General features: G+C 45.9%; 1 protein-coding gene across 1 annotated transcript in view; it reads left to right on the top strand.

Annotated features, from left to right (window-relative positions):
• Window positions 1–13186, top strand: part of frem1b (Fras1 related extracellular matrix 1b) — a 52530-nt gene that overhangs the window by 486 nt on the left and 38858 nt on the right. The window contains exons 2-16 of the mRNA XM_052527427.1: window positions 1189–1255; window positions 1903–2211; window positions 2496–2590; window positions 3121–3380; window positions 3808–4007; window positions 5257–5580; window positions 5784–5892; window positions 6183–6314; window positions 10499–10843; window positions 11120–11262; window positions 11519–11715; window positions 11937–12027; window positions 12153–12320; window positions 12598–12806; window positions 12956–13049. Of these exons, the coding sequence (XP_052383387.1) occupies window positions 1975–2211; window positions 2496–2590; window positions 3121–3380; window positions 3808–4007; window positions 5257–5580; window positions 5784–5892; window positions 6183–6314; window positions 10499–10843; window positions 11120–11262; window positions 11519–11715; window positions 11937–12027; window positions 12153–12320; window positions 12598–12806; window positions 12956–13049 (2604 nt within the window). The 5' untranslated portion in view covers window positions 1189–1255; window positions 1903–1974. The remainder of the gene's footprint in view (window positions 1–1188; window positions 1256–1902; window positions 2212–2495; window positions 2591–3120; window positions 3381–3807; window positions 4008–5256; window positions 5581–5783; window positions 5893–6182; window positions 6315–10498; window positions 10844–11119; window positions 11263–11518; window positions 11716–11936; window positions 12028–12152; window positions 12321–12597; window positions 12807–12955; window positions 13050–13186) is intronic.

Below are 13186 nucleotides of genomic sequence, written 5' to 3' on the forward strand. Positions count from 1 at the left end.
CACACACACACACACACACACACACACACACACACACACACACACACACACACACACACACACACACACACACACACACACACACACACACACACACACACACACTTCCAGCACTTTGTCGCACTACGATAAGAGCCTTACCTCCTGGCCAGTTCTGGTAAAAGTAGGGATTGCTCTCTTTTATTCTCTCTCTCTTTTTCTTCTGCTTCTTTAACACTTACGACTAACAATTAGAGCAGTGGCGGTTTACGGGAAACGTTCTCTGGGGGGTTTTACCGTCTCTTGAGCACGGAAAAGTCGCTGCACAATGCCACGCCACTCTTCATTAATGACTCTGCTCTAAGGATGTATGGTTTAGACATTAACTGCTGCAGTAACACAGACATCCACACAGGAACACAAACCTTTCCGTTTCCGCTGTGCTTACATCAATACGTTGTAAAACACTGGACTTCCCCTTCAAGTTAACCCGTTGTTATTCATGTCATGTTAATGTTAAGTGCACGTAGATAGGCAGGGGAAATGATAAGTGTTGATCTACCACACACCCGATAAATTAGCCTTGGTGTCTTCTTAGAAATATCCAGTTTTTTTTCCTATTGGGCTATTAGGAGGTATGCTATATTGTTAGCTTGCCTAACAATTGCTCAACTAAACAAATATGTTTTTGATTTAGCTACAGTGACTAATTACATACAATAGAAACAGCTGGCGAAATGTTAACAGACCTTTTCTAGCCTACCAGCAATCTTTCTACTCTTTCTCTTTACTATGCTGGTTGTCTCTGCTCAAAGTCTAGAAAATGAGTAGAAATAGACTCTCTAGTCATTCTATTTCTATGGTCCTAGCCTACCTTTGTCTGGCTAATAGATGAAAGGCAGCTAGCCTTCACTACGCTAACGATGTAACGTACACCTGGCAGAATGGGTAGTGACACACGCGGGCTCCAATCCTCGCCCCCCCCCCTTTGATCCTCCCGCCCCCCCAATGCCATTTCCAGCACCTCGCTGGGGTCACACAGATTAACCCCTTGTTTCCTGCAATGGGGGCTTGTTTTGAAGTGAAATGGAGGATGAAGGAGTTTCCGGAGCGAGTCGCCTGTAGAGTAGACTACTGGCTGCGTTTGACTGCTGGCTGATTATAGACAGACTTTGTGTTGGAGAGTTTTTTTTTCATCTTTCCCTTCAGGTTTTGCTGACTATTAGATGGAGATGGAACAAGAAAGTCGGCCATTGCTGAGGCAATCGTCTTAAAGGTATCTGAGAGACATTGAAAGACTAGAGAAACTGCCTGATTGTGTAGAGTCCATTTTGTGCCTCCTATACATCATTGTGTAGAGTCCATTTTGTGCCTCCTATACATCAAGCCCCACCGTAAAACCAAAGATTTGTATAACTAACCCAAGATAGACTAGAGCCTGTCATTTCCAATGGGAGCAAATTAATCATAGTGGGCAGAACAAGCAAGGAGGTGGGTAGAGCCAAGCTCTTGCTAGTTAGATCCTATTGGTTCGTTCTAGCATTTATTTGCATATTTCTGTTTAGGAACGCCTACTCTGTGAAGTGCATGTGTGCCATAACTCAATTCGCACTCCTTCTAAACAATGCTATTTTTGGGAACATTGACAAAGGATAAAGTCTTAAAAACGCAGTCCACCCTGTTTGTTACAAATTTTAGCTTTCGAAACAGAAAACTGTACAGAGATCAAATGTTTCATCGATGAGAAAATTTGCAGAATATCGGCCAAAGTCCATCTCGCTCCATCTTCTCCCACTGCCGGCCACTGGGCTTCCTCTCATTACCATATTTGGTTAGTAAGTGGAAACGCCAACCGGATGCTTCACATTTATACATCCGGTGAAATATCTGGCTCATTTTTTTGTGATAAAAACCCTTTCTCAGGCCTCCATCAAAACACCTGAAACAGCTCTGAGCGCCTGCCACAGAAAACAAACCAACAGACATTGAGCCAAAATGGCAGTGGCCAGGGTCCATTCCTGGATGTTGTTGACCCTGATGGCTGTCCTACCACATGCCTGCGCCCAGCAGAGTCTGGTGCAGGTGAACTCAGGGATCCAGGTTGGCCGGGGGAGGTCCGTGTTTGTGACAGACAAGGAGCTGCAGTTCAACGTGGACCAGACATCAGACTGTAAGGTCGAGGTGGTGCTCAATGAGCCGGTGACTCAGAGAGTAGGGAAACTCACTCCTCAGGTGAGAGGATCTAGTCCGTGTTACTTTTCAATGATGACAAATGTAACCAAATCTAAAGCAAAGCGGCCATTTTGTTTCTGCTTCTTTACTAGCTACCCGTTTGCAGTCTTCAGAATATATCCACAAGTGTATGACATGCTATAACAGTGCATGTGACCTACAACACATTATTAGAACGTGTAGCTATTGTAACAGTGTATTCCACCGTGTGGCTGTGCGTGCTCTACATGAGTGTGTTGCTGCGTAGTTATGTGAAGTGTAATGGTGGCCTATTTTTGTTGCAGGTGTTTGACTGCCATTTCCTGCCCGATGAAGTGAAGTACATCCATAATGGTAGTCCCCTGCTGGAGGAAGACACAGTCATGGTGAGAGTGTACAGGTAGGACCAGACACATTCAAATCACAACTGTATTTATGTAACAGTACAACTTTACGTCCGTCCCCTCGCCCATACCCGGATGCGAACCAGGGACCTTCTGCACACAACGACAACAGTCACCCTCGAAGCATCGTTACCCATCGCTCCACAAAAGCCGCGGCCCTTGCAGAGCAAGGGGAATTACTACTTCAAGGTCTCAGAGCAAGTGACGTAACCGATTGAAACGCTATTTAGCGCACACCGCTAACTAAGCTAGCCGTTTCACATCCGTTACATTTACAATGGTTTTAGCACACGTCACACTTCGTTAACCGAGATGAACGAAAACCAGGCTGGAAAATAGATGTTGTTTGTGTTCAATTAGGAGTGACAGCGCTGGGCTTAGGCAAAAAAAGTTGGGTCCCACCAGGAATGCATTGAGACACGGTGCTGTTTCAGGTTTATTCGTTGCACTCCAAATTCAAAGTTTGTCATGATACGTTTTCAGATCTCAAAAGGGGTCGAGATGAGTGTGCTCCAACTCATTTCAGGTTCACAGACTCCGACACCGTGGTGGAGACGGTGGTGTTGAGGATGATTGTGGTGGAACCGGAGAGCAGCCTGGTAGAGCTGGGCAGCACTCCCCTGGTGGTCCCCCGGTTCTACGGCCTGTCCAACGCCATCGACGGCGGCATCCTTAGCATCCGCAGTCCGCCCGACGTGGCCTGCACCGTGCGGCTGCTCACCCCAGAGACCAGTGTACCCTCCCTGGGGCAGCTGGTGACCGAGGATGACCCTGGGCTGAGGAAAGGTAAAGCATGGCATCATCCATATCCTGGATAAGAGCGTCTGCTAAATGACTTAAATGTAAATGTAAATGTAATGCTACTGGTCAACACGTTGGAAATGCAATGGTATTGAAGGTGCTTTGTGAGAATGTTGTGTTGTTGTGAACATGAGTTCGAATCCCAGTTCCCTCGTGGCAGGGATGGACGATCTGATGCAGAATTTGGCATTACAGATGTAAGATCGTAATTTGATCACATGTTGCTGATACTACTGAACACGTACAGCAAAGGAATCAAACACTGTCACTCACTTTTTTTGTCCCTTGTGTTGAATGTAATTTTGCAAAGCCACTCTCTTTGATTCTTCTCCGTAGTTGCTCTGTATATTTAACAAGCCTCGGGTAAACTTCCATTGATTGACATACGTCTCCCAACGATCATTCACCCAAGGCAGACAAACCGGAGACCCCTGTCCAGGAAACAAGCCCTGCCTCCATGGCACCAAGGAGGTGCGTTTCCTCAAAGCCACCTGCCACGAGTTCCTCAGCTTGGCTCTGAAGTACCAGCACCTGAGTCCCCCCTCCCCGGAGATTGACTACATCCCTATCAGAGTGGAGCTACGGGACCAGGCCTCCAGAGCACTGCTGGAGGTAAGAGACTACTGTGACTGTAACATACTGTATGGCAGGGTTCCCCAATAGTCGGCCCGCGAGCCAAATTCATCCCGCGGCTGATTTTATTTGCGGATTTTTGCTGTTAAACATAAAACATTGTATAAATCACCAGGAAATCAGCTCAAAGCTATTTTAATTTAGGAAATCTTTCCCAAGTATTTCCCAGTCTTTCCCAGTTTTTGTCAAATACTATATCTGTTTTGGGCTTCTTGCAGACAATTTGCAGTGTACAAATGATTTATAATTATGTTCTGTCCCCACAACCATCCGCTCAAGAAAAAAGATTGGCCCGCAGAAACAGGCCCTGGGTCTGTTCTAACGGGACCTACAAGTTCAGGCTGCGCCTGTGACAGTGCTATCGAGTGCCACCATCTGTTCGCTAACAGATCTCATGGTTTATTTTAGGGATATAATACAATTTCTTGTGGCAATTCTCTGTGTAGTCGTGGTAGAATCCATGGTTTTGGCTCATGCTTGAGTAAGCTAGCAACAGTCACTAAGGGGGGCGGGACCTACAGATATTTAGCGAATGAGTCCAGTGTTCACGTGACTTCTATCTGCTCTGTGATTGGATGACACAGACCGCAATGCTGAATGGGCTGAGTTGTTTCACATCTAACAACTTTCACATCTAACAACAAGTAAAAGGTGCTTTTACACCTGCATTGTTTGCTGTTTGGGGTTTTAGGCTGGGTTTCTGTACAGCACTTTGAGATATCAGCTGATGTACGAAGGGCTATATAAATAAATTTGATTTGATTTGATTTGAACAACAAACGTTCCCACAACTTTAGAGAACGTTCTCTTAAGAATCTCATTAGGTCAGTAATGTGTAAGGACCATTTCCAAGAGACCCATTCACTTAATGTCAAACAGAAATGACCCAGAACGTGGTTACCATGTTCTCAGAATATTCAGTATTAATGTTCTAGACATGTTTCATGGGAAGGTTGCAACAGCATTCCTGTGTCCAGTTTTCTAAGGGTTAGGAGAATATTCCATCAACGTCCTACCAAACGTACACAGAACCTGGCTGCCGTGTTCTCAGAATACAAGATATTAATGTCGCTGCTCACCTCCGTTTTGTCAACAAAACAAAAACAATAACAAATGTGCCTGTGGCACTATTTCCCCCTTCAATCCCAGCTTTATTAAGTAGTATCTCGTTCGAAAAGAAAGGTGTATTTAACCTATTCAATGCCACTAACCTCTGTCCGTCCCCCAGACGGAGGCTGTGTGGCTGCCCGTGCTGATCCATGGGGCCATGCAGAACCAGCCTCCGCAGGCCGCCTTCATGGCCTCCTTCATCCTGGAGGCGGACCAGTTCATCCTCACCCCCCTGACCACGGCCGCGCTGGACGCCAAGGACGGAGAGACCCCCCAGGAGCGCCTGGTGTTCAACGTGACAAAGCCCCCCGCCCAGGGCTACATCGCCCACCTGGACGACCACACCAAAACCTGCCACTCCTTCATCTGGCAGGACCTACACGAGATGAAGATAGCCTACCAGCCGCCCAATAGTAGTCACACAGGGAGGAGGAACTATGAGGTACTGTGGTGGAGCAATAGAGCTCTTGGGCCCTTTTCACACCACTGAGCCGAGCTGAGGCATGTCGAGCCGAGCCAAGCTTCTACTGAGCTGGCCTGCTGGTTTATGAGACCTCCAAAGTCACATTTAGAGAGAGATTGTAGCTGTAGAACGAGTGGAAACGTTATGTTAAACTAATGCTATATCTATTCCATTTCCTGCAGGTTGAGTTCCAGGCTATTGACGGTTCCTATGTAGCCAGCCCACCCATTATGGTCCACTTCTCCATCAGAGCAGCTGAGACAAACGCACCCAGAGTCTCGTGGAACATGGGTATCTTCACATCGAAACATCACATTGAATTGCAAAGAAGTTACCATCATAAGAGATTGAATGATGCAAACCCATTGAGGAGCTTGTATTTATGTCTGTATTGTAGGCTACTGTACGAGGTATATAGTACGACATATCAGTACATTGAGTCCACAATGGAAATAAGGAGTTAATTCAGTTTATCCACTTGTGTGGCTGAATTATGTTTTTAAATGGTCAAATAAATCAAATCAATAAAAATAAAAATACACTGATAAAGACAGGATGTTGATACCAACCTATCCTGGCAGGGTTGGATCTGTTGGAGGGTCAGTCTCGGCCAATCACCTGGGAGGATCTCCAGATCGTCGACAGTGACAACATTGATGCTGTCTACCTGGTGGCCGTGGACGGACCTCTGCATGGACGACTCAGTGTCAGAGGTGAGAGGTCAGATGGGGTGGGTTCAGTTAGGTGAAACTTTCAGAACATTGCCGATAGAACTGTGACATAGAACTGTCTTGATATGACACATCTGGAAAATGAGACAAGACAACGAGACATTGTCACTATTCAAAGTAAATGACAAAATGTCACAATACAAAGTAAAATAATGCACAACCAAAACATTTGTTGAATCGTTGATGCGCTTCCTTATCACAGAACATTCAGGAAAATAATTACACATTTTTTTTAACCCTTCCTTGGAATTCTGTGCTGGTATCTGGAGTGCCACCCTGAAGATTCCCAGGAACGCCTGCCCTTTTCCGCCCTTTTGCTTCCATGTGTTTCCCATCCGTTGGGGACGGCGGCGCCGCTCCCGAAGCATATGTGAGGTGGCCTGCATGTGTTTCCTAATCAGGTGTAAAATGGGCCGTCGCCACTTTCGCCAGGGGCCCTCGCACACAAAGATGTCTTCAGCGTGCCGGCGTCTGTCCTTCCACTCCAGCGCACGGGGAGACAGGCCTTTGTTTGCACAGGCCCTGAGTGAAGCAGATTGGGGAGACTTATGTCATTTCATGCCACTGTGCACAAAGAGCAGATGCGCTGTCCCAAGAGCAGACCTGTTTTTTTTTTTGTTTAAGAGAAAGAGAAGACGACAGACAAGGCTAGGGACGTAACCTTTCATGACTACTTTGGACAGTGAGAGAGAAGCGCAAATGCTTGTGCGGTTTTATTGAGGTTACAGTGGTGACGTGTACGACCGAGTGGCTTCGGTTATTGTCTTGAACCCCTCATAACGGACCATTTTACTCTGTCAATCCGGGCTGTGTAGAAGGCTAGTCCCTTACAGGGAGGCTGAGCTGGTGGTTTCTTTCAGCTTGGTAGTTTCCAGTTTGGACTAACTTCAGTTCCCATCGGCCACTGACTCCATCCCATTCCCTCCTGTAGGGCCATCCGATGAACAGCAGCACCTGCTCAAACAACCGTCCCACCCACACCCATCCCGCTATCACTTTAATTGCTGTTTACGTTGTTGTTATTTTGATGGGGGAGGGTCACTTTCATACTGATTGACGACCCCCCTCCCCCCTCCCCCCCACCCGTGATATATAGAGAGCGAGGGAAAAAAATGTTTTGGCTCCCGTTCTCCCGTATCAGAACCTGTTTGCTAATTTTCTTCATGGCTCCACTCAGTTCAGTGAGAGTTCTGGCCCACCAATACATAGTGTCTCTGGAGAACTTGGCGGGCAGAGGGAATTGCTCACCCTTGACCTCCGACTCGGGACGTCGGCGCTGGGGAGTGTCAGAGCACGTTTGGTCCAACGCCTTCAGCCAAATGGAAAGCTGCCTGCCTGTTCCTTCATACTCCACACTGTCCTCCAACTTGGGAACCTGTGTTTTTTGTTTTGTTTTTGGGCCTGCTGCCCACTGCCACCTTTGGGCCCAATTACCAAGTTGTTTCTCCGTTGGACTTGTAGCCATTTCCCCCATTTCCCCCGCAGTAAAGTTGCTGCTAATGAGGTTTCATGCGCGACCATTCATCACTCAATCTGTCTTGTGACCTTGCCCTTCTGTCTCCCTGGCAAGCAGGAGTGGGCCATCGTCACGTTGGGCAGCCGCCACAGCACGCTAGCCTGGGAAGGACGCCATCTTTCCCTCTCTGTTTTTCAGCGACAGGGAAAAGCCTGAGCCAGCGCGTAGTGCCTTTAGGCAAAAGCGAAACTTGTTATTTCCAAATGACAATATGCATCCAACATTAAAAAAAAACCCAGCTTATTTGTGAAAAATCATTAATAAATGAAAACATGAAGTGGCTTTGGCAAGAGTGGGGGATGTCCACCTTAGGGTGCTTCTCATAACACCATGTCAAATATCCAAGTACCCAATTTCCTGATGTACTGTATGCTTCGCCTTAATATGCTGTAGTGGGGTTAACTTACAGTACATGGCACCAGTAACACTTTACTTGACACCCAGCGTCATAACATGTCATAGCAGCTGACATATCTTGTCATAACCTGTCATAGTATGGTCATAGCACTGTCATGACCATTATACTTAGACCGTTGTGACATATATTGCATTATTCTATGGCTGGTTATGACACCTACAAAAGAGTGTCAAAACCACACAAAGCAAAACATTCCATTACACCGTAGCCTACTTGTCAACAGTGTGTTTGTTATTTGGCATTTTCTGAAATGAACCATATTAAATGATCATTGTAATTGCAGAACATATTGATGTCAGACATGCACCTGGCCCAATGCGCTGTTGTTGATGACTGGGATGAATGCAGGAGCAGATATGATGTTCATAATGCTTCATGTTATTTAAAAGATATTTAAAATATGATGAAAAGGAATAATGAACAACAACAACAACAAATCATTTAGGAAACAAACTTTTAAATGAAAGGAAACACATCTGAGTAAATGTGGGTTTTGACACTCTTATGTACAGTCGGACGTTTACATACACTTGGGTTGGAGTCATTAAACTCGTTTTTCAACCATCGTTTTTCAACCACTCCACAAACTTCTATTAAACAAACTATAGTTTTGGCAAGTCGGTTAGGACATCTACTTTGTGCGTGACTCAAGTCATTTTTCCAACAATTGTTTACATACAGTGATTTATAATTGAAATAATCAGTATCACAATTCCAGTGGGTCAGACGTTTGCATGCACTAAGTTGACTGTGCCTTTAAACAGCTTGGAAAATTCCAGAAAATGATGTCATGGCTTTAGAAGCTTCTGATAGGCTAATTGAAAACATTTGAGTCAATTGGAGGTGTACCTGCGGATGTATTTCAAGGCCTACCTTCAAACTCAGTGCTTCTTTCAGTGCCATCATGGGAAAATCAATGAATGTACTTTGGTGCGAAAAGTGCAAATCAATCTCAGAATAACAGCAAAGGACCTTGTGAAGATGCTGGAGGAAACAGCATCTCTATCAACATAACCTGAAAGGCCGCTCAGCAAGGAAGAACCAAAACCGCCATAAAAAAGACAGATTACGATTTGCAACTGCACATGGGGACAAAGATTGTACTTTTTGGAGAAATGTCCTCTGGTCTGATGAAACAAAAATACAACTGTTTGACCATAATGACCATCGTTATGTTTGGAGGAAAAAGGGGGAGGCTTGCAAGCCAAGAACACCATCCCAACCGTGAAGCACAGGGGTGGCAGCATCATTATGTGGGGGTGCTGTGCTGCAGGAGGGACTGGTGCACTTCACAAAATAGATGGCATCATGAGGAAGGAAAATTATGTGGATATATTGAAGCAACATCTCAAGACATCAGTCAGGAAATTAAAGGTTGGTCGCAAATGGGTCTTCCAAATGGACAATGACCCCATGCATACTTCCGAAGTTGTGGCAAAATGGCTTAAGGACAACAAAGTCAAGGTATTGGAGTGGCCATCACAAAGCCCTGACCTCAATCCTATAGAAAATGTGTGGGCAGAACTGAAAAACCATGTGCGAGCAAGGAGGCCTGACTCAGTTACACCAGCTCTGTCAGGAGGAATGGGCCAAAATTTACCCAACTTATTGGGGGAGCTTGTGGAATGCAACCCGAAACGTTTGACCCAAGTTAAACAGTTTAAAGGCAATGCTTCCAAATACTAATTGAGTGTATGTAAACTTCAGACCCACTGGGAATGTAACGAAAGAAACAAAAGCTGAAATAAATGATTCTCTCTACTATTATTCTGACATTTCACATTCCTAAAATAAAGTGGTGATCCTAACTGACCTAAGACAGGGTTTTTTACTAAGATTAAATGTCAGGAATTGTGAATGACTTAGTTTACATGTATTTGGTTAAGGTGTAAGTAAACGTCTTTTCACGTGTCACCACGTTTAAATATGTGGGTCATGAGTGCCATGTTATGACAAGTTTTGTCAGCTGTCAGGAAATATTATGATATGATTATGACCATGTCATAATGTGTTATGACACTGGGCGTCAAAGAAAGTGTTACCATGAGGACACACTACATGCTATGCAAATTTGTACCGAAAAAAAAAACCCCATCAAAAAACAACAGCATTTTAACAAGGGTTAAATACATTCCAGAATGTGATGATTTGGAAAAAAAACTCAGAGGAAAAGTCTCCTTTCCAATTCATTCATTCATTCATTCATTCATTCCAACTCGCATCTCCTCCCAGGTGGTAAAGGCTTTATGTTCCGGATACGGGACCTACAAGACGGCGTGGTTGTCTACCATCACTCGGACAGCGACACCACCCGCGACCACATTGTCTTCCGCATCACAGACGGGCGCCACAGCATCCGCCACAAGTTCCCCATCAACATCCTGCCCAAGGATGACACGGCGCCGTTCCTGATCAACAACGTGGCATTGGAAGTGCAGGAGGGCGGCGAGGTGCTGGTGGAAGAGTACATGCTGCTGGCCTCCGACCTGGACTCGAGTGATGACTACATCCTGTACCAGCTCCTCACCTTCCCCCGCGCTGGAGAGGTGGTCAAGAAGGCCCACCCACAACAGCCAGGTAATAGGATACCATCACAAATTGTATAGAAAAGCTCCATTGCTATAATTGCCTGATAACTGATAGTCCAAACCCCGTATAATTGGCATTTAAGCAAGTTAGGTTCAACCTGTGTGTGAGCGACATTGATTGTTTTTGTTGAGGTCTGATGAGGCTAACCTTCAACATGAGACGGGTAGTTAGCTCTCCTTCTGTATCTACCATCTTGCATTGAGAAAATGTCCCATTCTATGCATTCGATGCCTATGTTGATGACTGGGTTGTGATATCCTGTAGGCGTGCCAGTGAAGAGTTTCCTGCAGAGGGATCTGTTCATGGGGATGATCTATTATAGGCACTCTGGAGAGGAGTGTTTTGAGGACACCTTCGACTTCACCCTCTCAGACAGCCATCAACCCCCAAACCTATCCCACAGACACGTAAGTGTGCAAAGATCTAAACCCGATACTCCATATGGCACATTACTGTTACGTTGCAATACTTGACATTGGGGATATTTTAACCAGAAGTCAATGGTAAGGCAGTGAATACAGTGAAAGCCCGAAATATATATTTATTGGATCCTATGTCTATATTACAACCCCTTTAAATGTCTATTCGTCTGAAACGTTCCGTTTTCCATTAATTATCCATATTCCATTGTGCTGTCCTCTGTGCCCTCCAACCACAACACAGACTGTGGTGATCCACGTTTTCCCAGTCAAAGACCAGCTTCCGGTGGAGGTGTCTGGCAGCGTTCGCTCGGTTACGGTGAGGGAGACTGACGTGGTCTACCTGACCCAGAGTCACATCCACTTCAGGGACACAGAGCACCCAGACACGGACCTCTCCTTCTTCATCACCACACCCTGCTTCAGCCCCACATGGCCAGGGTACAGTACAACCTCTCTCTCTCTCTCTCTCTCTCTCTCTCTCTCTCTCTCTCTCTCTCTCTCTCTCTCTCTCTCTCTCTCTCTCTAAGGGAAAACGCTCTTCAAAATGAAAATCATACAACTGTATGCTGGATTTGTACCAGGACAATCACGCCCCAAGCCTAAATAAATGGGAATGATTAGCCCCGTCTAACAGAGTGTGTTTGTGGCCCTGATTGCAGGCTACCTGATGCAGGGCGACTATTCTACACAGACAGCACCCACTCCATGAAGAAAGACCCAATGGTCCCTGTGCTAAAGTCATTCACCCAGGTGCGCTCACCAATCTACTGCGCCAATACACTGTCATGCATGTAGTGTGCAGGTATATTCATTTTGGATTACAAACGCCTGTTCTTACTAAACCTCAAAGCAGCAACATGTGTTGTGTCCGTCAGCATGCAGTCAACCACATGAAGGTGGGGTACATGCCCCCCATCGAGGACATCGGCCCAGAGCCGCTGTTTGTCCAGTTTTTGTTCTCCGTGAGCGACCACCACGGTGGAACCACCACTGACCTGCTCTTCAACGTCACCGTCACTCCTGTGGACAACCAGGCTCCTGAGGTGGGTGCGGGGGGGGGTCTCTGGTCAAGTAAAATATTGTTACATGAGGAAGATAAAGAAAAGATAAATGCTCGTCATGAAGGTGAACAGTGTCTTTTATGAACCGTTTCGGTATCAACGGTCTTAGAACCACGACGTAGACATTGAAACATTTCAAATGCGAGAATCCACTCCGCTCTGCACCAAACGAATCCATTTACCATTATCTTTGTCTGTCAACTCTTGTTTCTATCTCCACCTCCATCGATTTCTATCTCGTTATCCTGGACCTCCTCAGGTGTTCACCAACCTACTGAGAGTGGAGGAAGGAGGAGGGGCCTTCTTCACGGAGGAGCACCTGTTGGTGCGGGACGGGGACAGCTTGGAGGACAAGCTCAGAGTAGAGGTGCAGACTAAGCCCATCCACGGGAAGCTGGAGCTGCAGGGGCGAGAGCTCCGCCAGGGTGACACCTTCATCCTCCAAGACCTGAGAGGTCTCCGAGTCAGGTGGGACATATAATGGCACGATAAGGGGGGCTAGACGATAGAGGGAGGCAGCCCGTGTAAGGATTTGGTTTGGTTTGAGGTTAATCACGGCAACCCAATCTATGTGGGTACATTTAAAAACAAAAATGATAATAAATGTCTCATTGCAGGTACATCCATGATGACTCTGAGACTGTGGAGGACACTGTTGGTCTAACAGTAACTGATGGTGTCAACTCTGCTCATGTGTTTTTACCAGTCCAGGTGAGTAGGCTATATATACTACCATTCAAACGTTTGGGGTCAAATAGAAATGTCCTTGTTGTTGAATGAAAAGCGATTTTATTTTGTCCATTAAAAAAGCATCACATTGATCGGAAATGCAGGGTCGACAATTAATT

The sequence above is a fragment of the Oncorhynchus keta genome, chromosome 1 (assembly GCF_023373465.1).
Source record: "Oncorhynchus keta strain PuntledgeMale-10-30-2019 chromosome 1, Oket_V2, whole genome shotgun sequence".
Lineage (NCBI taxonomy): Eukaryota > Metazoa > Chordata > Actinopteri > Salmoniformes > Salmonidae > Oncorhynchus > Oncorhynchus keta.